This window comes from Monomorium pharaonis, chromosome 6, assembly GCF_013373865.1.
Source record: "Monomorium pharaonis isolate MP-MQ-018 chromosome 6, ASM1337386v2, whole genome shotgun sequence".
Classification (NCBI taxonomy): Eukaryota; Metazoa; Arthropoda; class Insecta; order Hymenoptera; family Formicidae; genus Monomorium; species Monomorium pharaonis.
Genome location: NC_050472.1, coordinates 19,202,770 through 19,229,130, shown reverse-complemented (window position 1 = coordinate 19,229,130; position 26,361 = coordinate 19,202,770). Strand labels below are relative to the sequence as shown.

The 26,361-nt window shown below is 33.0% G+C and overlaps 1 protein-coding gene across 1 annotated transcript; it reads left to right on the top strand.

The window, feature by feature from the left end:
* The first annotated feature begins 186 nt into the window (after window positions 1-186).
* Window positions 187-25,538, top strand: LOC105835769. Its single transcript, XM_036289077.1, has 9 exons — window positions 187-821; window positions 2,146-2,456; window positions 4,737-5,261; window positions 11,568-11,860; window positions 13,205-13,402; window positions 16,409-16,699; window positions 18,197-18,340; window positions 24,114-24,889; window positions 25,379-25,538. Exons 1-9 carry the CDS (start codon window positions 757-759, stop codon window positions 25,536-25,538), a joined length of 2,763 nt encoding a protein of 920 aa, XP_036144970.1. The 5' UTR covers window positions 187-756.
* The last annotated feature ends 823 nt before the right edge of the window (window positions 25,539-26,361 follow it).

The window sequence follows — 26,361 nt, the reverse complement described above, 5'->3', positions numbered from 1 at the left end:
CGTTGCATCCAGAGGATTCGTGGTGAACTTGATTCCTCAATTCGATTGAATCTCTTCCTGATTCCAACTCGTTCCGCGGAGATTACTTCCGGCTACTGATGCCGTTGCCCTCGGGTCGCGTTTGCACGAAACTAATGTGAAACAACCTGAGTAATTTTTTGTTTCCAATTTTTTGTCTCTTCTTTTGAATCTTTAGTGATAGATAATGGAAAAAATGTTCAATTACACTTTTTAATAGTTGTCGAAAACAACTCAAAGTTGCTTATTTTTCTTTTTGACAAAAGTTAGCAGAAGAAAGTTTTTTTAATTTTCAGTAGAGATTAATCGTGTTTATGATCACAATCTCCTTGTTAATTTTTTATTCATTTATTTCTCATTAATTTATTATCAGTAGTTATATTAAAAGAGCGAAAAGTTTATTTAATTTCTGATTTGGTCATTCCCTTATGTAATATCTTCAAAATTCTACTTGTATCTTCGTCGATATCAACATTTTTCAACCTTTATAAAAAAAAGGAATGATTGCAGTTATTTCCATCGACAGAAAGAATATCGGAAGAAAAGAGAATTAGTAAAAATTCTTTTACAGGAAAATCTCGAGAAGATAATCGTTTTTTTACATTAACTTTTTGTGAAACAGATTAACTGTAGAATGAAAAAGAATTAATTTGCATTTTCTTTGTCGATTCGCATGGTATTATAGACACTATCCCGTTTCAATATCTCCCTACAGATTTAATCGAATTGATTGGAAAGATGCACGAAGACATCATCGCGAATACAGTTGTTATTCTATCCGTAACGCTATTCCTTACCATTCGGTACATCCGGTTTATTGCAATGCAACTCGTAAATCTCGTCCCGTGACGTTTCGCGTGCACGTGCTCCGAAAGTTGAAAGCATACGTTCCGGAATGTTGCGAGATGTTTTCTACTTAGTGATACACAAATTGACACAAGTGTTGATTTTGTAAAACGACACCTGTGTCAACTTGTATCATTAAGTAGAAAACATCCATCATCTCGCAACATTCCGGAGCGTATCGTTGTGTCTTTTTTTTTTATTCATATATTTTTTCTACTTAGTGACGCACAAGTTGACACAAGTGTCGTTCTACAGAATCTGTCACTAAGTAGGAAAAATATATGAATATAAAAAAAAAAAAGACAGAACGATGCTTATGTCGACTTGTGTTACTAAATAGAAAATACCTACTGCACTATTGGGACTGTCGATCGCTCGGTCAATTGTTGGTCGCTACACGGAAATCTGTCTTCTGCGGGCGGAAAAAGGCGCAATTCCTTACGGTTAACTTGTATATAGTCCGGGTTGCGAGATATATACAAGTATCGCGTACTTATCGTGCCTCGAATAACGTTCTAGCAAGTCACACGTGTTCGTAACGGGTAACACGATCGTCATCGTCAACACACTCTCTTGTCATTCCATCAATGGCTCTGGATAATACAGTAAAGTGTCCCAGATCGATTGCGCTTCTCGAATTTACTTAAGAAATAGTTGGAAGAGTTATCGCAAGTAGGATTTACTAGGACTTAATTAATTTCATCTAGGGCTTCTATTTCTAAGAGAAGATCGTTACGTGATATTTAATCCTTTCGTGACTTTTTCCGCCTGACTTTTTCTTATTTTATATATAAAATATTTAACATAAAAATCCGCCATTTTGAAATTAAGTAGCACCTTTATCCTACAGTCTTCACGTTGATCTTTAAGATGAATTCAAAAAGAAATCGCTATCGTTATTTTGTGGAATTTTCACTTTTATCTCATTTTACGAGTATTTGACAAAGTACTAAGATTAAGGAATGAAACTTGGATATTGATTTTTTTTGTGAAGAGTCTTATTTTTAAAACAAGCCTAGAAAGAAGTCGCTATTTCTATTTTCGAGGAATTTTTGAAGGCTCAGGACATATATATGTTTAATCAGGCATTAAGAGCTAATCAGAAGCGACTTACAAACCCAAATGAATCGTGAACAAACATCCAATTTGGGTTGCGGTGAAGATTATTATAAATGGCGAAGTTCTCGTTTTTAATTCTAGAACGTCGAAAGGGATGATTATACGTAATATGTAATATCCGTTCGTCGAAACCGACAAGAGTAATTGTACTTCCATTTGCAGAGCCATGAGACTAGCGGCAGTGCTGACGTTGCTGTGCTGTCTGGCGATAGGGGCACTCGCCTCGCCGGTGCCCAAGATCGCCGACAGCAAGGTGTCGTCGACTCAGAATGTCATTGCGACCGGCAGGCAAGCGCAGCCCGTGGCGCCAGTCGCCCCCGTCGACGATGACGACGACGACGACGACGATGACGACGACATTGATTTGGACATCACCGATGACGATGATGATGATGATGATGATGACGATGACGATGATGACGACGACGACGATGGTGATTACCTGGAGCGTTTTATTGAAGATATACTTGGAGGTGAGGAATCGACTGCCATTGCTCTTCAACGTTGAATTGTACTTGACCCGAACGAGTCACGATAAGATGTTAAAATGCTGTTAAAATGAATTGAGATTGATTGAATAGTGAAAATTTAATAATTATTTTGGAGCCGTTTTGACGTCATTTTGATGTCACGATGACCAATCGAATAATTTTTATAAAAAGGAAAAGAGTAAAGAATGCATTCAGTAAGATTGATGGCTTAACGGTGAAAGAGGAGAGGACACAGAACGATGTGAATTCAAAAAAAGCAAAAAATGAAATTATTTTTATATTCGTAAATATTCTTAATTCGGCAATATTTCTTACTTAATTATGTGCATTAACGAGCGTACCGTTACAAACCTGATATTTAAAGAAGCAGCTTTGCTAAATAAACTATTAAGATAATCGTATATACGTAAAAAAAAAGAAACGGGGATAACAGAAACTTTGATGCTAAATAAACATTTGTAAAATTTCTCTTAGGTTATCCACTTGACAATATTGTGACGTGTTTATAAACAGTTTAATTCGATTCTCTTTTGTTGAATGATGATTCAACGTGTAAACTGTAACTCGGTTCTACCTGAGAGCTGAACAATGAATCGATTCTTCTGTTTCTTCGATCGCGCGGTGTTGCATATCAGTTTTCTTTTTTTTTTTTTCGTCGAATTACAGACAATAGAAAATCTCGCCAACTGACACACACCGTTATGTAAACGACGCTACGTATTGCCTGAGAATTTCTCTCTTTCTCACTCACATATGCTCGCGCGTTATAACGGTATAAGGGTACTTTGACTCGTCCAAATTAACATAAATCGACAGCGATCTCGGTTCGGAAAAAAAATTTCTACGCGCTACTTCTTCGCATTGACCTGAATACCAAAAGATAATCCGAGTTCTCTCGATTCCTCGGTCGTCTCTTACGCAGAGTGCGTTAAAATCACGAATGCGTGAACTTGTTGAGAGATGATAAAGTTGTTACTTGTGCTCTTTTGTAATGTGTATTTGTAATGTTTTAATGACTGTAAATTTTTTTTTCTACACTTACATCGCATTTTTTCAGTATAATTCGAGGTTACAACTAAAATTGTCCCCAATAGATAAATAAATATTAATCAATTCCATTGAACATAACTTTTTAATTAATTTTTAAGTGAAGTTTTATTTTAGTTACGTAATTTATTGCTTATTTCAGTCGATTAATATTATGAAAAAAATTATTAATATATAAATAGTGCCTTAACAAAAGCTAGTTTAGTTAAGTTTTTAAAGCTTAACTAAACATTTTTATATGGCAAAAAGTTTAATGTTTCTGCAAAATATATGTAAATTAATAAAATTTTTGTTTGTACTAATTGAACAGTTTTGTTCAGTAAAAAAACGTAAAGAATTAATTTATTTAAAAAAAGTTTTGCAAAAAGAATCTAAAAAATCAATTGAATACAGATCTAAAAAGAATTTTGTTAGACTATCAAAACAATTATTATATGTAGGATGTTCAAACTCGTTGTTAGAATGTTAAAACTTTTTGTAACATTACTCATAGTATTTGAACGTTACATAATTATTTTAACACTCTAACAAAATTAATTTCAGATATGTATTTACGCTGAGAAAAAGTTATTAATTTGATTAAGTTTTTTTTAAATTAATTAAATATCTTTAGTTCAAACATTTATTCCTATTAAATATATAAATGTTTGAACTAAAGTTCAAGAGTATTTTATGTATTTAAATTAAATGCATTTGAATTGCGGAAATTTAATCAAGTTGAAAAATTTAGTCAAATTAATAATTTTTGAACAATAATATATAAGAGTGTATGTGTGAATAACATAATTTAAGTAGAGATAGAAATTTTCTTTAATATTTCGGGATGAGATGTTATATATCTTAGTTAAATGATAATCTTGTGATATTACGAATCTAGTTTTATTCTAATTAGCCGCGTTGAAAGACCGAAAATAATGGTGCGCAGTGGCAAATAAACTAAAAAAAAATAAGTTACACAAGCATTAAGACCCCGCTTGAATAGTTTTTGTTCTCAGTGCAGCTAAGTTTTCAGATACTTCAGCAAAACTGTTCGTTCTGTGTACGAACAAATATATTTCGCAGAGGAAACTAAATTTGTATACGATAGAAAAATATTTGATTGCTGTTTTATAATTTTCAACTAAACACACCTTTCGCAGAAAGATTTAATTTTATTTCCTGGTGTAATAAAATATATTATCCATAAAATGCAATGTATCGTATATCAACTTGCAGAAGAGGATGACGACGACGATGAGGATGAAGGCGCGGGAGCCGTACCTGTTGCACCGGTAACAGCTCCACCTACCCCCGTTAACTCGCCGCAGGTGCCGCTTGCCGTGGCGGCTGATCTGAATCAGGCGGCCGCCGAGGAAGCCGCGGACGCTGCCGCGTCGGCTGAGACGAGCGAGGACGAAGGTAGCTACGAGGACGAGGAGGCGAGTGACGCTGCCGATCAGGGTCAGGCCGCATCCAATGTGCACGAGACGACATTCGAAGGTGCCGAGTCCGTCTCGAACCCGGTATCAGTCCAGGCCGTCGGAGCGGCGGCTTCGCCTGCTGGTGTCGTCGCGGCTGCTCCGATCAGCGACGACGATGACGATGACGATGACGACGACGATGACGATGTAGACCTGGACATCACGGGCGACGACGACGACGACGACGACGACGACGACGACGATGACGATGACGACGACGACGACGACGACGACGACGACGTGGATGACATCGCCGACATCGCCGACGCTAGGCACGCACGTGAGTTCAAGGGCAAGAAGGCCAAGAAACATAACGTCAAGCACACTCGCAAGTCGCGCAAGTCGATCGCACGGTCGGTCTCTTCCTCTTCTTCATCCTCTTCTTCTTCTTCTACTACTTCTTCTTCTTCCGCCTCCACGTCGAAGAGCGTTTAGGCCGAGCCGCCGAGAAAGCCGGGTGACAAGTGCAACGTGATCCTTTGACCTCGCGCGCTCTCTTTGCCGCCGAGTCGCTTGGCTCTTGGCACGGAAGTTTCTTGGAAGTTTCGTGGAAGTCGTTGCACCTTGATGGCAATCTTTCTGACGATCGATTCCATCGAGCGTTTCTTTTCACGTCGGTCTCACGAGATCGGTCATTAGAGAGGCGAATACGCCCGATCGCGATGCTCGCTCGTGGAGCGGAACTTCATTTTATTCATTTCGTTTCGTTTTCACACCTCCTTAAAGGGCGCCTCTTCATTGTTATACCTCTTGAATGTAACGGTCGCGACCTTTGTGGGATTTTACCAGAAAAAAAGTAAATGAAATGGAATTTATAATTTACAAAAGCGCAAGAGAGTATTATACTGTACTGATCCATCTTGCTGTTCTCACATCGTTTATTAAAATTATAAGACATATTCTTATTATATTTATATTTTGCATATAGCAATGAGTAATATATATATATATATATATATATAGATATTATTTATATTATTTTCAATTTTTAAATTTAAATTAATTTAAATTAAATATTGAAGAAAATAATTATTTATGTGTTTAGCAATTTAATAATTAAAAATCCACGATATTTATGTATATAATTTTCCTTTAATGTCGATAATTTATATAATTTATTATCTTTCGACGTAAATATTCGAAATGTTCTTAATTGTGCGAAAACAAGAAGAAGAACAAGAAGGAGAATTATTTATTTATCCACGCGACAGTTTTTCGATCGGGCGATTGAATTGAGAAGCCCTTTTTTCGCGTAAACAATTTTCGCGTGAGCAGAACGAAACTTTCTGCTTCTACTTCAGTTTCGTGCACTAAACAATCATTTCACTCTAAATTATCTCGAGCGTTAGTTATTTATTATATTTATTAACGGCAATATCTCTATGTAAAGTCGCGTCGCACATCGCACCACATCACAGACTGACATGTCCGGTCTCTTTGTAGTCCTTTGGTTTCTCTCTCTGACCTTTGAAGTATTTGGATATTTTGTTTATGACACTAATTTGTTTTAGGCTTTTTAGATTTTTTTCCAGAAACTTTTTAGATGTGTTTTTTAGTATCTTTTGGATCCTTGTGTTGCATGGAGTAGCATTGAAATGCTTTGGCTCCTGGTGACCTCACGTCACGTATTCCCTTATAACAATGTAATGCTGGACAGCATTAAACTGGCCCCGTAATTAATACTTATTTAAAATGTTGAAAGTATTTGCTATATGGCCTACTATCGCTATTAATACTTTTGATACTGAAAACAAGCAATAATTACTGGCCAATTTAATACTGTTCAGTGGTACATTTTTATAAGGGTTTTCCTCCCTTTTCCACTATTCCAGTCGAATGTATGATAAAGAAGGAAAAAGAGAGAAAGATAGAGAGGAAGAGAACGGAAGGAGAATGCGGCGTGCATGAGAGACCGAGATCTAGAGAGATATCTAGTCTCGTCTATAGGATTGAGAGACATCGAAATTGCCTGTATTGGAAAACAGAATGAGAAACTGATCTCGTCCTGTTTCTGTTCTGTTGAAAATTAGTAATAAGATGCTTAATCTGGCAGATGACTCAAATCTCGTCAACATTCTTTAGAGAGAGAGAGTGTAAATACTCACGTTTAATCTTAAAAATTATTTTATATTATATAGGTTTACACATTTCGCGTCTCCGTTAAAGTTGTCTATCATCTGCCAGATTAAACACATTAATTAAACGGTGACGACCGTGTCGATATCTCCGCAAGAATCGAGAGATGTATCTTCCGTTTTTTTTTTTTTTTAACGATGTTTCTCTACTTTAGACCAAGACTTGTACAGAGACATTGTCCGTTCTGGATTGCAAAATACAAATAATTTATTATTTTTACAAAGTTGTGTGTGTACCGTCTTTATTTATTTCATTCACCATTCGTCCAGTCGAATCAGTCGTACGTGTTTTTTGTCCAGATACACTCGCGATACGCGTGATCCAGGATGAGGATGAATTCTCTCTCTGTTTTCCTTCCCTCGGCAAATCGCGAATCTCTTTCGCTCGCGGCTGGAGATCAGGATAATTTGGCCCGAGTCGACTTCCTTTTTTTTTTTTTGATGCCGCAGACGCGGGGAAAACCCGGACACGGTCGTGAAGTTGCTTGCTTTCGCGCGTCCGCGGCGTCAGAATTTGTGTTTTCTCGGCGAAATTATCGATCTCGATCTCCGGCTGAGGAAAGGGCGTGTTCTCCGTCTCCACGTGACGTGACGTGCAGTAACCCGCCTGGCTATTTAAATGCTTTCGATAGATAGCGGCACATTTCTCTTTTCCCTAACCATCTTGTATCAATTCGATTCCCTACTTGCTTTATTTGTCTTGTCACTCGTTCCTCACGAGATCGTAGCTGCCTGCTATCGCTTTAGCTGTACTTTTCTACCTGCCAGTAGTAGATGATCGCGTGTTTGGTGGACGGTTTTGGACGATCGACTGTAACAACGTGTACCTGGACAGTAGCACGACATTTTCCCCATTCGTTCCTCATTCATGTTCCTTACTTTTCCTTGAACCATCCCCCTCCCTCCAAGTAGACAGTAAAATTAGTAGTTAGTAACTAATTCGTAGTTGATAAGAAAAGTAGCTGATAACCAATCGAAAAAGGAAAATTTGGTCGAGCGGCGCACTCTGCAAACTTTTCTCTTTTTTTTTATTATTAGAGCGCTATCATAAATTTCCTTTTTGTTGCTCGTAGTTAGATCTGTTCTTAGAGTCTATCTCAAACAGTTCGTCTTCATGTGATTTATTTTCTATACACAAGTTAGTCTCTTTTATTAGTTCTACTTTGATCTTTCTGCTGGTTCATGTTAATACCTAACAAAAGACACTGTGCGCTTACGTACCACAGACACATTCATGTATTCGAGCTTTAGTTTGCGGGTGAAACTTGAGACAAAGAAGAGCTAGCAGAAACGCGTAACAGAACTGGCCGAAGGTTCGATGCCTATCGAACAAATTGCTCCGCCATCAGTTTATGAACGGGGATTCTTAATTAACCGTCACGCGCCACATCCAATTAACTTTCTACATGAGTGCCGGGTTAAATCCAACAAAGGTGTGACCGCGTTGAAATTTTTTCCCGGCTTTCACCGGGAGCAGCCGGTCGAAAAAGAAACGAGGCCACCGACCCGGAGAACGCGCAAGCGATGTACCGGAAGAGCCTCCACCGAGTGCGACCCTGACCCAGAGCCGAAGTTACGAAGCCGATGTCCTTCGGTATCTGTCACGTGGCACACCTAAGCCGTGATTTAACGTACGATCGCTCTTCATTTTTCCGTTCGTGCGTGTGTGCGTGGTCCGACTAACCTGTTTCGTTTCCCCCGAAGGTGAGATGATCGAAGACGAAGATTTGTTTATGTCCTACACAAAATTAATAACGTGTCGAGCTGTCTCTTCCTGAATGCGACATTTGATTGCAACGGATGAAATATTATGTTGCTGTAATTATGGTAAATATGTAAAAGTAAAACATGCTCTTGATAGCTTTTGTTTTGGGCAATCTCTAGAGCAAATGACCCAATTACTGACAGTGTGTCGCACAAATATTGAAAGTTTTATTTAGCATATTTTTTCTTACTATATATTTATATATTTATATATAATTGTATTTAATTTTATTTGAATTTTCTATTTACTGTTATAACATCTTATTAAAAGTAAAACATGCTCTTAATAGCTTTTGTTTTGAACATTCTCTAGAGTAAATTGAGTAAATGATTAAATTACTGACAGCGTGTCGCATAAAAATTGAAAATTTTATTAAAAAATATTTTTTCTTAATATATATTTATATATAATTGTATTTAATTTTATTTGAATTTTCTATTTACTGTTATAACATCTTATTAAAAGTAAAACTTTAATAAAACTTCCAGTATTTAAGACGTTGTTGATAATTCGATCATTTACCCTACAGCAAACGGTTGGTGTTCAAATCTATCGCTGTTTAACGTTAAATCAGTTATTTAAAAAAAGGAACAGTATGCACAGTATAAAAAGAATCGAAAAAGTTAAAGCTCTGAGAATAAGAACCAGGAAAAGATTGAAATCATAATCATGGGACATATAAGAGAAATACTTTTACAATCGATAAACAATGTATACGTTAAGTAATTACATTTTCGCAGTATTCTCGTATTCAACTAACAAGTTTATTCCAAAGAATCGGTTTGAATAAAAAAAAAGAAAAGCTTGTTTCACACACAAAGTATTCCTTACTTAGTTCTGTCAAATTTTTGCTTAAAGTTTTACCGAGCATTTAATTTATAAAGATAAGAACTTCGAAACCCGTGTGCACGTACCAAACCCGTTTTACCCGTTTTCATGTTATTTTCGTTTTAAAATCATAAAGTGTCTCTCGACGAAGACTATTTCGGGTCAGCCGCGTCGCGCAAAGGATTCCTCTAGAGCCCGACGATTTCCGAGAATATATAGAGAGAGGCTTTATTACTATCGTGCACGCGTTATCGAGAGAATTTGATCGGGCCTCGACCGAGACCTCGGCATTCAACGCCTCCGTCTGTGCCAGAAGTAGACGGCCTTGATATTGTCCGTGGCATGAAATTTTCATCGCGGCGTGGCACGGCGTCGTGACGTCCGAAAGAAAGAAAGTCGTGCTTACGTGCTGCAGGAGGTGCAACGACCGGGGGAGAGTTTTTAGGTAGGCAGCGGTCGACTGGACCCTGCTGGCGTCTAGATGGGTCTGTAGGTGAGTTATGTAGTGAGGAAGGAGGTCGTGGCCTAGATCGGGGACCAGTTTGGCCGCGCCGAAGGATTCCGATATACCGTTAACATTGTCGTTGCTTTAAGTAGGCTCCTCCTCGATCGGCAACCACCGACTTCCTTCCAAGGTAACCAGCGGGGAGGGGACATATGCGCGTTTCCCTTCATTAAAACCCAGAGATGGTGCGCTAAGCTGCAGAAGGCGGCGTCGGACACAGTCCCACTCTGGTCGATGACCCGGACGAAACGAAATGACCTCACGAAAAGTGGCTTCAAGGACGTAATCGGAACGAATTCCCAAAGCTGCTCCTCGTTTAATTCGAATTTAGAAATTTGTAGATCTTGAAATTTGTACGGACTAGGGCGTTTTGGTGACTTGGAAGATTCGCCACTTATAAACTGATGGCTTTCGGAGGGGTTGCCAAGCAATAATGCTTGGGTTGGTAGCGGTAGTGGTAGTATAACATTTACAAAATTATAGAATTAACATATATTTATATGCATAGCAGCATCTGTTATAATTACATATAATATAGGGAATTATATATTATATGGTATAAAATTTGTTTGAATACTCATGATGAATCCATCTGATCACCGCCACCAATAGAAATTAACCAACTTGTAGGATATAAAATAATTCATTATTTTATATCACAAGTCGGCCGTGATTAAAAGATTATATGTACTTTATGACAGAGTGTCACAACTGAATAATCTCACAAGAGAAGATCCATGTAGGTATATGTATCTTACAAATTTTGAAAGTTTGATATTAAGATATAGGACTTGATATTGTAAAAGTAACATGTAATATTTAGGTGCTAATGGATCAAAACGTTGAAATTGCAAGAGTTCAAAATTTGGAATGGTAAAAGAGAATGCGGTGCAGAATCAATCCAGCCGTAGTGTTCGATTTAAACTTGCAGTTTTTATTTAAAAACTAATTAATGTATTTTTATCTTTTTAAATAATCTATATTTTATTTTTATTTTTTAAATAAATAAATCAAATATGTATTTTATAGGATTATTAAACAAATCGGTAAAATATAAATATTGAAAAAAGATATTATTAATCGATCTTAAGCAGGAAAAAAAGAAAAAAGCTTTATAACTTTAATATTTTTGCCCATTGGCACCGGAATGTTATGTTTAATTTTTTGATATTAAATTCTGTATTTTAATATTGAACTTTCTACAATCTGATCAAACATCCATGAGATGCCTACATATCTAGATCTCTTTTTGTCAGAACGCGAATATTGTTCTAATATTAACATTTCCGTATGGACTTTCGCGAGGAATATCCGGAAAGGTAAAGACTTATACTATTTCTATCAACGATTTAGGTGGCATGGACTCTGAATCGAGTGGTCACGTACCAGCGATTTACGTGGCGAAGTATAATCGTTTTGTCGACAATATTCTTGGCAAGATCAACAACATTTTACGCGCTAATTACGAGCCGGTGACCGTGAAACTGACGAATCCAAGTTCAAGTTCCAAGACGAGTAAGAATAAAAACAAAAACAAGAATAAGACTAGGAGGAAGGGCACCAAGAACGGCACTAAGAAGAGCGCCTCAAGGCCGATCGACACGTCAGCTGTCACTGAAAGAAGTGACAATGAAAACGACGTCGAGGTATGATTCGCAATCATTCTCTTCCAGGCTTGAAATAATTTATACTATTGTAGAATATTAACTTTATGATATCAAATTTTAATAATAATAATAGTAATCACATACACACGCTGTACAGTTTTTAAAAATGGAAAACTTACTAATTATAATATATTTTTTCAAGTTTATTTAAATAAAAAAGAAGGATAAATAAACGGTATACCTTTTATTAGTTTTTGAATCTAACTTTGATCTTTAGAATATTTTAATTTTAAAATTTTGTCGGGAGATTATTATCTATTTTAGTATTGTAAATTATTATTGTTGAGTTTTACAAACATATTAACTTGCGTTTTTTTACTAGTAAAACATAATAATAATGTAAAACATGATAAGTATTATCTCTAATAGTTTATATTTTGTTTAATTAAAAAAATTTTTTTTAATTAATATTTTATTAATATATCTAAAAACAAAGAAATTATCGATAAAATTTTCATAATAGCTTCTTGAGAAAAAACCTATCAAATTATAAATTAAATTATATCAGAACAGATCTAATTTTATTAATTGTTTTATATAAAATTAGATCTGCTTTGATATAAGTTAATCTACAATTTGATTCTACTGATATTTGATCTATTCTGATATAAAGACTTTTTCCTGGGTTCTTACAAGGTATCCGAGTTAAATAAGATAAAGCATTAAATATAAAATCCACTTTTAAATTTACCACTTAAAAACACATTTTACACCCATGCTTAAGAAATATATAGCTGCTGTAGACAAATCTCTATAACTAGTATGTAAGACGTATTATAAGAATTGATTAATTTAGAGTTAAAAGTTTAAAAATAATAACTTTGCATTCTTAACAATTCGTGACTGAGATTGGTTAATTCTTATGGCTACGGTTACGGAAAATGTGTACGACTTTCAACAGGTTAAAATTTCTCTTATGGATAAGTTTACTGCTATTTCTATTTACATCACGTTACGTTAGAGAGAGCATTACGTTACCTAAAGAAATATCTTAATAAGCGGCTTCAATTTACGTTTTACGGTTACGGTTATGGAAATTTGTACACAATAGCTTTTAGAGCTGGCAGCAACGGATCAGTTTAGTATAACAAAAACTTAGTATAACAAAAACGATGAAGTAAATGATCGTTTTTATAACAATTTGCTGTAATGTTTATTATTAAATATACATTATTTTATAATTTGTTGGAATAGTATTAAACTTATTCTAACTATAGCAAATAATAAATAAATAAACTTTTAACTTTTTTAACTTTTTAAGTTAAAAAAATTTATACATCTTCTACTGAATATATTCAATATGTATGTACTTCATGTTTGCAGAAAGTCACGCAGACTACTGAAGCTGTCGTAATGCAAACGAATGCGACGGAAAAGGATCCAATTTCACTGGAATCTCCCGCTGAAACCAGTGAGAGATCTAGCAACAGACGTACGTCCAACAAAAACAACAAGAAATCTAATAAGAACCGCAAGCGAACGAAGAACAAGACGAAGAATCAAAACAGCAACAAAAACAAAGTAATTAAAAGCTGATAAATATTCGAATATTACATCTTTTCTGTTAATCAGATCTGAATTTGTACACAAAAATAACGATCTTTCTGAAGTATCTAAACATTCTTGACGGATGATGTTATGTGTAAATGAGCCAGTGTTATGTGTTAATGAAATTAAAATTCTGGATGAAATCTAATTAATGGAACTTCTTTGAGACGCTTCCGTCAATAGTTGAGCTTAGACTAAAGTCGTAGTAACTTTACTTAAAATTCGTTACGTAAGATGAAACTTGAATTGAAATACGAGATCTATCGCACTGTTATTTTTAAAAGTTATGATTTATCCGATCTATGATTCGTTTCTTTTTTATTAGATAGGTGATACAAGATAATAAAATGTGTCGGAGTATATATGTAGATGAAACATTTGTTTTCTGTAGGATTCAATTATCAATAAATTTTTATGATAGATATTAATCTTTATGATAAAAGAAGTTAAACAAAACTAGCATACCATTTTATTTTTTAGATAATTATTTTTTAAATAAAAGCTAAAAATAAAATATTAAAAAATGAGAGAAGTATCATTTTTCACTAGTGACTGTTTTCGGTGTCTAATAATAATTTCTCTGTGAATTTTTACAATTTCCAATGAGTGTAAATTCTGTTTCATATTTTGTAGTAATTAATGTTTTTACAAAAAATGAATATCTGAGAAATTGAACTCAAAAACTGGGGTAATAATCAGTAATGAAGAATTCAGATACGGCCTTGTAGTGGAGGACTATGACTGTAAAATAAATTGATGCATTCTAAGACAATTTTATAATCAAATGTATTTCTATGTAATATATTATAAACAACAAAGTTTATAAAATAAGAAAACTAAAACTGAACATTAGAAGTATAAGGACCTAAATTATTAATAAGGAACTAAATTTAAAAATTACAAATTAAATTAAAGTTTAAAGGATGAAAATAAACAATTTATTGAAGAAATATGCAATTTATTTGAAATAAAATTATGAAAAGAACACGTTACACATTTATTTTTTATCAAAAACAGAGAAATGTATTAATCCGCGCTTCACGATGATTTTATATCGCATTATAAGAAAAATATTAAAACGTTTTGAAAAGCTACAAGTATGTATATATATATATATATATATGTGTGTGTGTGTGTGTGTGTGTGTGTGTGTGTGTGTGTGTGTGTGTGTGTGTGTGTGTATACAGTACCGGCCAAAATTATATCACCTTTAGGTTTTTTAAGCATAACTTGTTTTAAAGTGCACGAATCTTTACCATATCATAATATATTTTGATTGCAAGTATACCTTACTGAAGAAACAACTTTTTATTAATTTATTTGAAATTTCTGAAATAATAAATTTGGTTGCATTATAACAAATACATATAAACGCTTTAAAAATAAACAATAAATCCATAATTTATATTGTACAACTCTAGTACTTTGTAGCAAAACCTTTGGCACCGATTACAGCTTGGCAGCGTGACACGAAAAACAAAGATAATGTGCGATTTTCACAAAATTAATTAAAAATTTTTTAATCATGGTGTACTTTGTCAAATCTCAATTACACTTCATGCACAAGGTGTACCTGCTACTAGATGTCTACTATAAAATTTTTAGCGTATTTGATGTACCTTGACAAAAGTTATACTTAAAAAACCTGGTTATACTTAAAAAAGGTGATATTATTCTGGCCAGTACTGTATATATAAACTTTCTAATATTTTATCAATAATACATTATAATCATTATTATTTAAATGTAACTTGCAGAAAAAAGTCATGCTTTTATTTTCAATTTTGAAGAATTTGTTTCTAGATTTTATATAGGAAAGAAGTCATACAAATTATAGGTTACTTTTTAACTATTAAGTAGATTATCAAATAGATAATTAAGTATATCATGTTCAATACATTATAAATACAGTGCAATGTTTGGTTTCTAAGAAGGAAATGACATTTAAAAGGCCTATGTCAGTATTAGCCTTATTCTAATCTTTATGATTGCGGTATAATGTTAAAGCAATGTTTCTCTAAGCGAGAGTAGAGATTAGAGTTGAGCGTTTACGTATAAAATATAAACAATTTACATTACATTACGTGTATACAATGTGAATTATAATGTAAATTATGTGTTTTATGTGTCAACAATGACCGATAGATCATAGAAGATTTAGATTTTATTAATTAATATAATTTATATTTTTATTTTATCAATACAAAATCCGATATATTAGCAATTTTATAATTATTTTTTGTATTGAATTATTCAAGTTATAATTTGCTTGTATTGCCTACATGAAAAAGATTAGAATGGATAAATTATTTTTATAAATTAAATTAAGTTAATGGCTTATAAGATTAGTTTAATTATATGTTAAAAATTGTATAAACATAAAACTCAATTAATAGTTGTAATTAGAAAAAATAAGTTAAATTTAACATTCATGAGAATGTTTCTTTTTCAATTTTGTAATAAGTAAATGTAAGCATAACGTAAACTAATAATAATTCATATAGACATAATCTTGAAATTTACGGCACAATTCTGGTACAGACTTTATCGTTAGTTGGCGCCAAATTTTATTGTACCAACTCAGACGCTACTGTCTGAATCTTGTTTTATTTATCTTCACAGATCGTCGTAGAGACGGTTTCTTACGTTTCTTGGTTTTATTACGCAATGGAAAAAAAAAAACAGGAAGAGTAAATATCGCTTTCCTCGATCATAATTGTTGTCATAATGCAGGATTCTACTTTTTATGAAAACTATATAATCTTTCGAATGTTTGCGAAATAAGGAAATCGCGAAGTCCTCTGAATACAAGTCTAACAAATCTATTTTCAAATATGTATCCAGCTAAATTTTTAAATATTTGAACAAAACCGTTCACTCCATGTAAATATGTGAAAGGGACGTAATTGCTTGGCGTGTACTTAAACAACCAAATGTATTCATTTCACAATATTCAATGAATTTTCCTTTGATTTTCAGACTAAGGCCAATAATAGACCAAAAGCAAGAGCCACCCTCTACGGATTGGCGTCTCTACAGAGGACGGGCGATGTATCGGTGAACATGATGAGCGATCACACGACAATCAAGACCAAATTCAGTCTGGGACCATTGGTGCTGAAGGTCGAGAAGGAATTCGGCAGGGCCGCGAAGAAGGAGCTGAGGAGCGCGACCGCCACCACGGCCGAGATGTCTGGCAAGCTGAGCCTGCGTGTGTTGCACGGCGGCGCGGCGACGCTGCATTCTATTCGGGTTTTGCAACCTAAACAGGTATGTGTCAACAGAGAGAAAAAACAGTTATGGCAACACATGAACACCGTGGAACTGGAATGCCAAGTCAATAAGCAGATAATTTTGGGTCATACGTTCAACAGTGCGAGTTAAATTCCTGAGTAACTCCTTCGATAGTTCTTGATTTTATTAATTATTAATTTTTATTAATACACAGGATTGGTAGTAACTTATTAAAAAATTAAGTTTAAATATAAAATTAAAAAGTTAACAACTTATAATTTAACTTTAAACTGAGTTTATTTTTAACTTCACAACTCGTTATTTCTAAAACACATAAAAATTAACTTATTGAGTTTTTCTCTGGGTTAAACATTTATTTATGTAAAAGTATTAAATTGTAAAAAAAGAAAACATTTTCATATAAAAACAATATTTCTTTGTTCTTTCGTAATGAACTTAATTTAAATTATTTGATCCATATTATAGTTTGTCCATATTATATTTGTTATTAAAAGTAATTTAATTTAAACAATTTTTGACTTTGTAATTTAATATATATTATCCTTTTCAAAATTAATTTTTTATTTAACTTAATTTAATCTAATTGCAATTTTTGACTGAGTTCACGTAATTTTTAACACAATTAAATTATTATTTATACAATTAAATTAATTTTATAAGCAATTAACATTTGATTTAGTTTTAAAAAATTAATTTGTCTAACCTTATATATATGTTTTTTTGTATTATTTGTTATTATTAAATAATAAATCCTACCTATTAAAGTTGTGTCATAAATTTCAAAATTACATTTACATAGACTTTTTTGTATTGGTTATGTTATGTTTACACGAATTTTTTTCATATAAATAACACAAACAATATAAATGATTGTAAATTAGATAAATAGAGAAAACAATAATTATAAAACAACAAAATGTCTAAAATTGGGACATAAGATATCTTTTAAAAATATGACTGAAAGGCGTCTTATAAATAAAAGTATATAGCATTAAAAATAAAAAATGGAATATATTTTTTATTTTTTATAAAATCTGAATCTTTTATGATACGTAAATTATTATTTATACAGATGACACGTAAAATATTTTACATAGATTACATTGTCATGTATATATAATTTAGATTTTATGTATAAATGTCAAATTTACCACACCTTATTTATGGAAAGTCAAATTTTTAAATATATATTAATGAGAAATTTATCACAAAAAATTTTTTAAATTTTTAAAAAAATTGTAGAATAATATTTCTTAGAAGTTTAAATTTTTTTAAATATGTGTTAATTTAATGCATAACGATATTATGCCATACAGTGTGTTGAACAAAGTAACAAAATCAAAATTAGTTTTTATTTGATTTAAAAATGCCGGTTTGTTTTTGGATTTGATACGAAGGCTAACGTGATATATCACAAAACGTTTGAGAATGATAACAAACAGCGACTGTTTTGTTTGGTTAACTCGTTTGTATTCACGTACTAAACCGAATGTTTCTTTTTTTCTTAATCAGGTTCGAGTGGAAAGCCAGGACGACCACGACAGAACGCGGGAGTTTGTGTGGAAGAGATCGTCACATATCGCGCATTTGGTGTCGCAGAAACTTTCCTCGGCCACCAGGTCAATGCTTCGACCGCCGCCTGCCACACACAAAGTTTAAAACTACATATTCCTGGCCGCTCCTTGGTCCAACTGAACCGCCAGTAACCGCCGATCGAATCGATCCACGAGTAATCCTCAGATGGAGGATTGAATGCAAATCGTTTACGATCTGTCATCGAGTCGCGAAAGTTGCACGATGACTTCGGCGGATTAATTATAATTGGATTCGTGATAATAAATCGATTTTTTTTTCACTCACGAAATACGCAAAGTATACGTAAGAGAAAGTTGAAAACGCACACGTACATACATGATGTCCCACTTGCCCTGCGTTATTTTTTTTTTTAGATGACAGATCACTTGATCAATTCAGAATCGATTTTTTTTCGAGAGAAACATTGAGACATTAATCTTCTCAATTAATAATTAAAACTAAGAGAGTTCTGACAAACTCAGTTGTAGCAAAAAGTATGACAAAATTATATTCAATTACGTTAATATATATTTTATTTCATTCTATGGTTTTGTTCTATTCTAAAGATTAAAAAATTACGATTAACGATAATTTCTCTTAAATGTTTTTGCTGTGAAAAATTCGACTCTGAGGATTCAGAAATGAGATGCAGCAGAGGGACACGTCTTATGTAAGGCTTCATACGTTGGACCAATTTCTGGCCGTACTTTATTATTTATTTATTTATTTATTTATTTGTCATATAGTTTAAAATTCGTTTTCAGAAAGTCTGATATATAATACTCTAGGAATGTGGTTAAATATTAAAACACGTAGATGCAAAAGCCATTATATGAGTTAGGTCATCCTGTTTAGATGAATGTAAACGAAAGTCTGTTGCCAGAATATTAAAATACAGAAGATATTATCATCGACAAATGATGTGTATTTTTTAATTTTTATATACCTTGAGCTTTACATTTTCTATTTTGCAAATAAAAAAGTGTCTTATAATTTATTGCACTTTTTATTAATTTAATGCACGCACGCGCGCGCGCACACACACATACACATATACAATTACATTGCTGATTTAATATTCTGATTTATTTACATTTATTTAATATTTATAACGTGCTTAATTTAATTATTATTTAAATTTTACATGACTTAATATACGTATTACATTAATATTAATTGCGTAAATTTACATAAAAAATTTAAAATGACCTGCATAAATTTAAAAATATAAAGATAACTTTAATCAAAAAAATTACAGCTGTAGCCACCTACGTAAAATGAAAAAGACTTTGTATATATGTATTTCAGATAAGATATGCGCTTTGCATACAAGTCGCGTAAAAGTTAAATAATCTTTAAATTAAGCGCGTTTATCGATGTGTCAATACATTAAATCAGCAGCATAACAATGTGCATTACAGAGAATTTCACAACTTTCATTATAAGGGAAATTTCACCATGTCAGTCCTCGTTATTATGAGGTTGCACCGTTATATTAATGCAAATATTACAATATAAAAAGTACGCTTGTTTTTATTGGTTATAGAGACTGTACATAATATTTCTTACAGCTTTCATTGTATCTTCTACTAAGCAATTAAAATTCTTAATTGTTTTACTTAATAACATATGCAAATACCATGTAAAAGTATAAAAGGAATCTCTGCACCAATAAGATTCCATTCTGTTAAGTTAGCGCGGCACCATCGTCGCTGCCAGAAATAAACACAGATTTGCATACAAATGTTTTCCTTGGAATGTATTACGGTGATACGCCCCACGGCTTGATTCTTAGCCGATTGTAATTTACCTGTGGTTATACCTTTCGCTGTAATTAATATATATAAGCTCGTTCGGTATTATTATAGAATTATAGTTTGTCACTGAGAATATATTCGTCAATTCTATTCCTTTGTAAAAATACGATACTTAAATTGGCCAGTAATTATTACTTATTTTGAGTATCAAAAGTATTAACAGCGGTATTTTTAATACTAAAAATAAGTTTTAATTTGGTCAATTTACTGTCTATTATTACATTTTTACAAGGGAATAGAATTGACGGATATATTCTCGGTAACAAACTATTTATATAATACATACTTCGAATGCATTATAGCAATGAAAAATTCTCGTGCAGCAATATCGACGGTATGGGGACTACTTAAAACAACTCTTAAGTAAATATTGAGAGAGGCATACAAGAATACTATAAAACTATCGGGCATACGTTACAACATTCTTTGCTGATTTCCCAAGAACTTTCATATAATTTAAGAAAACAAATTTTTTTAATTAAAGGATAAATATAATTAAAGTATAGGATTTAGAGCGTTTGCTCAACAAAAAATAGTTGAATTAAAATTAATATATTCTATCTAAAAATTGTTTTAAATTATAATTAATATTCTTGCTTATATGCAAAAATAAAACATGATAATCTTGCTTGTATAATTTAATTTTTTATAAATAATTTAATAATCTTAAATTTCTACAAAATATTATATTTTTAAATAATAATGGGAAAATAACTATATAAATCAATATTTAAAAACTAAGATGAACTTTATTCAGCTGAAATATTTTCATATGCAAGTATTGTACATATTTCATTAAATTGCGCGCTAAATAAATTTTCGGTCTTGAAAACACAGTTCTAAGTTAAACAAGAACAATTAATAATAATGCTAATAAGCTACTATTATGATAATAATGCTAATAAGAATTCCCTCACCCATTACAAGTTAAAGTTAAGGTTATCATAGGTTGTTAAGGCCGGGGCACATAAAAAACTTGAGGAGTAAAACTTAAGCAGTAAAAACGAATTAGTCAATCATAATCAAGAACTTAAGACAGTAATGTAACCAGTAGCAAATCCATATTGTTCATTTTCTTACTACAGTCTAATTACTTAAGTTTTTTTTGTGTGTCCTGATCTTTACTACTTATTCTCCCGGAGAAGAATTCCCGAGCATAGTAATTTTATTTTAAACTGCAAGGAAAATATAAAAGAGAAAAATATAAATAAAACAGCTACAAAGGTATAAAATAATTTAATATTATCAATAATATTCACTATAACTGTTTATCAAAGAGTTGGATAGTAACCTGCAGTTAAAAGGTTAAAAATTAAATAATAAATTTAAGTTCTTAAATTAGTAAAGAAAAATATCTTTTTAGTTGTTTAACACTCTTTAAAATTTTCTGAAGCACATACATGCTTAAAAATATTTAACGACCACCCGGGAAAAAAATTTTTATATAAAAAAATATAGATATATATACATATATAAAATATATCCATGTATGTTTATACCAATTTTTTTTGTAAAATTTCTGTTTGATATAAAATAAATAATAGTCATGCTGAAAGGATAGAAACTAATTAAAAAGACCATTTTTGCATTGTTTTCTTTTACAAAAAATTAAGTTTGAAGAAATAAGAAAAAATTGCTCACATATAATCATGTATAATTTTGATTCATAGAATATATATAATTATATATGGATAATTTTTTAAATATTTTATATCTAGTTTTTTATAAAAAAAGTAAAAATTGTGTTTTTAAATAATTTTTGTCTTTTCAATGTGATTTTTTTATTATTATTATTTTGAGACTATTATTATTTTGAATTAAACAAAAATTTTACAAAAAAAATAATAGTATAAACATATATGGACATATATATTATATATATATATTTTTTTTGTATGAAATATTTTTTCCCGGGCACTCAGTATAAATAACAGTAAATTAAAACAAAAAAATATTCGAATTAATTTGATCGTTAAAAATTTAACAACAATGCTGTGAGCAACTCAAAGAAATTGTGTAAAAAAACTTATTACGAAAAATATTATCTCAATCAGAGTTCGAACCCGGAATTTCCTCATTCCAAAAGATGAGAAATGTCATATTGGTTTTATTTTTAAATTATGTTGCATCTTAATTGCTATCACTTTAGTTGCCAAACATTAATCCCCACAATACTCATAAAAACGGGATACGATGTGTAAATATATGAAAGAGGATCAGTCATCTCTGTGATGAAAGAATAAAAGTGAAAAGAAAGACCCGCCGCGCGCGGAGAAGCTCCAGTGGCACCCTCTTTCTTCGAATTAGGCATTTCGTCGAGGATGCGCATGCGCGCTCGATCCTCACTCTGCGGAGACACGTGCGAATGTTGCTTTCGTTTGCCGCACACAGCGGTCAGCGAACATAACGACACACTGACAACAGTCGTGGCCGCGACTTGGACGCGGTTGTACCTAGACGTGGGGAGATTAGCGCGGAGCGAGCGCTCGTCCCACTCCAACTTTCCTCCTCGGTCCCCATCCCTACCACGTCGTCGCTGTCGCCGTCGCCGTCGCCGCCGCTGTTGCAATGCCGCTGTGGTGACCGGGGTCCGTAAAGTCCAAGGAGCCGCGGCACAGGCAAGCGAGGAGACATTCCCGATCCGTCCGCGGAAATCAAAACACTGCGACTTGCAAAAAAAAGGGGGGAAACGATTTTTGCACGTTCACATCACGCGTGTGCATGCGATTACGCATCCCCCGCTCTCGCTTGCTCGTTCGTTCGCCTGCATTCGCCCGCGCGCTCTAGACACGAATGCTCTCCTGTTGTTGTTGTTGCCGTCGCATCGTAATCCCGAAATAGGATCAAGGATAACGACGTCGTAAATTTTTTCGCGTCTACTTCTACCGTGGCGCCGTGCGTGAGAGTTGAGAAACCGGTCGGGTGCACTCGAGTAAGTCCTCTTGGAAGATTATCATATTCCACTTAAACACTATGCTAAGTATTGCAAGACATTACATGCGATTTAGCGGAGACTACAGTTTTTCAATCTTTCTCAAAATTCGCGCATTTACATTAATACATTCAACCAAAACAAATGCAATAAGTGTGTTCACTGCTGATGAAAAAATTCATTGAAATTGTTATAACGATTTAGGTTTTATAAAAGGAGTTAATATAATTTGAGTTATTAATTATTACTAAAATTTATTGTTACAATGATTATGTACATTGAAAAAGAATGCCATTTGTTATAACGAAAAAAAATTAATGAGCCAAAGCATATGTACTACGTCATTAGTCTTTTTTTCTCAAAAATTTTTATTGTAATATATCTAAGTTATCTTTTATCAAACCGCCAACATATTTGGAAATAAAAAATAAAAAGTTCTAAAACTTTATTTTTTATATCATTAAATAGGCTTGAGTTTATAAACTATAAAGAGTAACAATTATAAAGAAAGGGTAAAAAAAATTAGCTCAAAAGTTGTAACAGAAAAAATCTGAAAATCTAATTGTAATTTTTAAATTTAAATATTATGATAAAAAAATATTTGAGATTAATAAGTTTTTATGTCCAAATTTAGGACATTTACTAAGCTATTTACATGCTTGGTCACTGGGACATTCACCTATTGATATTAAACATTTAAAAGGATTGATATTAAATGTTTAAAATTATGCTAGTTATCCTCAGTCATAAAAACAAGTTTGAATATTAATTTTGTAATCACGCCTAACATTTTATTTTTTATTTCATTGTTGAATCATTTTATTTCAATAATATTTTTTATTAAAATGAGAGTAAATAAAATTTAGGGAATTTGTACAATTAAAAAAAATTTTTTATTTTGTGCCTCATTCGTGGATTTTTTAATTTCTGAATTTTTTTTCTTTTTAAAAATTATCGCACACTTAGAGAAACTGCACACTGGTTGACATTTTACAATAGACGATACAGAATGACGAAGATAATAAAAACGAAGTAATTCAAATTCGGTAATATACAAATACCTTATCGAGGAATTTTTTTTTCAGATTCCCTATATTTTTAAAAAGAATACAAAATTCAAATAAACAGCAAAATGGTCTCGTTAGTGGCGAACATTAGAGTTACCAGCTCTCTTCATCATTGGTGCGTTTGCGCCACGAAAACACTGACCACAAGCGCAATGCCGAGTCCTAAGGACGAGGCAAAAGAGGTGATCGTCAATTACTTGGACGGCAAGGACAACGGTATCGCTGTACTGGGACTGAACAGGCCCGCCACACGTAACTCCCTCGGAAAAACCTTAATTTCGCAGTTGAACGAAGCACTGGCCTCAATCAAGCAGAACAGTAAGCTAAGGGTGCTGATAGTACGCAGCTTGGTCCCAAAAGTGTTTTGTGCCGGGGCAGACCTGCGGGAAAGATTCAAAATGGACAATGCCGAGGTGGTGCGATTCGTGTCCTCCTTGCGGAGTCTCATGACCGACGTGGAGACTTTGCCGACTCCAGTAATCTCGGCCATCGATGGTGCAGCGCTGGGCGGAGGGCTAGAACTTGCGCTGGCCAGCGACATCAGGGTCGCCTCTTCCGAGGCGAAGATGGGCCTCGTGGAGACGAAGCTGGCAATATTACCAGGCGCTGGCGGCACGCAGAGACTTCCCAGGATAATCGGAATAGCCAAGGCTAAAGAGTTGATTTACACTGCTCGGATTCTGGACGGCGAGCAAGCAAAGCAGATCGGCCTGGTCAACGAAGCGGTCCCACAAAACAAAGTCGGCGACGCAGCTTACCAGACGGCTCTCACGATCGCGAGAGAAATCTTACCAAACGGTCCCATTGGCGTTAGGTGAGTTGTCGAGGTGAAAAAGTGTTATAAACATAATTGCTCATTATTGCAAAACTTGTTAAAAAAAATGTGTGATGTATGAATTATAAATAGATATAAGAGAAATAAACAATGCGAAATAAAGATAAAAATAGGAAATAAGTATTAGTCCTATAAAAAAGAAAAGCAATTAGAGCTAATGAGAAACAAAAAAGTATAATCAGAAAATGAAGAGTACAGGCTTTTTATAAGATGCTAAACCGCGTATTATTGCTGCGAGAAACAGGTATTTAAACGTGACGATGATGCTTACTCAGAATCGTTGATATGATCACTCACATATTATATAATACACATCACACCACACACATTTATCTTCTTGTGCTTATCAAGCGCGTGTATAATACGTGTATAATACGTGTTTCTTTGACACTTATAACTTTCATTTATCGACGAAATACAATATTTATTTATAGAAACACTTTTTTAATCTTATATTGTATCGTTTAGATTGGCGAAAGTGGCTATATCTAAAGGCACGGAGGTATCACTCGAGGATGGTATGGAGATCGAGGGGCAGTGCTACAGCAAACTTGTAGATACGAAGGACAGAATTGAAGGACTTGCCGCTTTCGCGGCGAAGCGCGTACCTGTCTATCAAGGAGCGTAAAAATTCTCGGTGCCATAAGTACCAGAGTTGGCCGGAAAAAGTCCAGTGGGTGGAAAAAATCAGTCCTAAATTCTAATTTTTGCTGTTTTAGACTTTATCTAATAAAAATAAACTGACAAATACGTGTGTAACATTAAATAATGTTACATTAAAATATACTTGCACAACTTTATGCAAAAAAATATTTATGCTTTAATTAATAAATTATACTAATCACTATGGTTTAAAGAAAATTAGCTAGAAAGCCAACTAATAGTAACGATTTAATAATAATGAAACCATATAGCAACAAAATTTTTTAAATAATTTTTATTAATTTATGAAATATTTTGTTAAAACAAACTTTAGAGATGTTATTAAGTTTAACATTAGTTAATTGTTTTAATGAAAAAACATAACAGTAGCAGAATAAAAAAATGTTTATTGTATAGATCTGTTTTGCCTTTACTATTCAACATCTGATAACAAAAAATTGATTTATTTGCTAAACGACTATATCGATTCCTATATATACGAGTACACAATCTGTTATAGATTTTATTAGATAAAGCTTAAACTAGACAAGCCTCTTTGAAGTCTTGTTTTCTATTTATTTTATCACTGTTAATAGAAAAGACTAGTTGCTTTTGTCGTTTTTTTCTCTTCGAAAAATATTTTTATCACTGAATTTTTACCACTGGCATGGACTTAAAAAAAAATGCCAACACTAGCCATAACAAACACTTCATTCACATATCGCAAACAAATTACATTTTATATACATTTTATATAAAAAATATACATATTAATGTTTATTTTATTAAATGATTATATGTCTCTCCCC

Bases quoted from the DNA above. Each gene is read 5' to 3' on its own strand.
- LOC105835769 (XM_036289077.1), top strand. From the start codon at position 757: ATGCACGAAGACATCATCGCGAATACAGTTGTTATTCTATCCGTAACG. The intron at 2,457-4,736 runs GTGAGGAATCGA...ATCAACTTGCAG, and splicing joins TATTGAAGATATACTTGGAG to AAGAGGATGACGACGACGAT. The intron at 18,341-24,113 runs TAAAACTACATA...TATTTTTAAAAA, and splicing joins CGCCTGCCACACACAAAGTT to GAATACAAAATTCAAATAAA.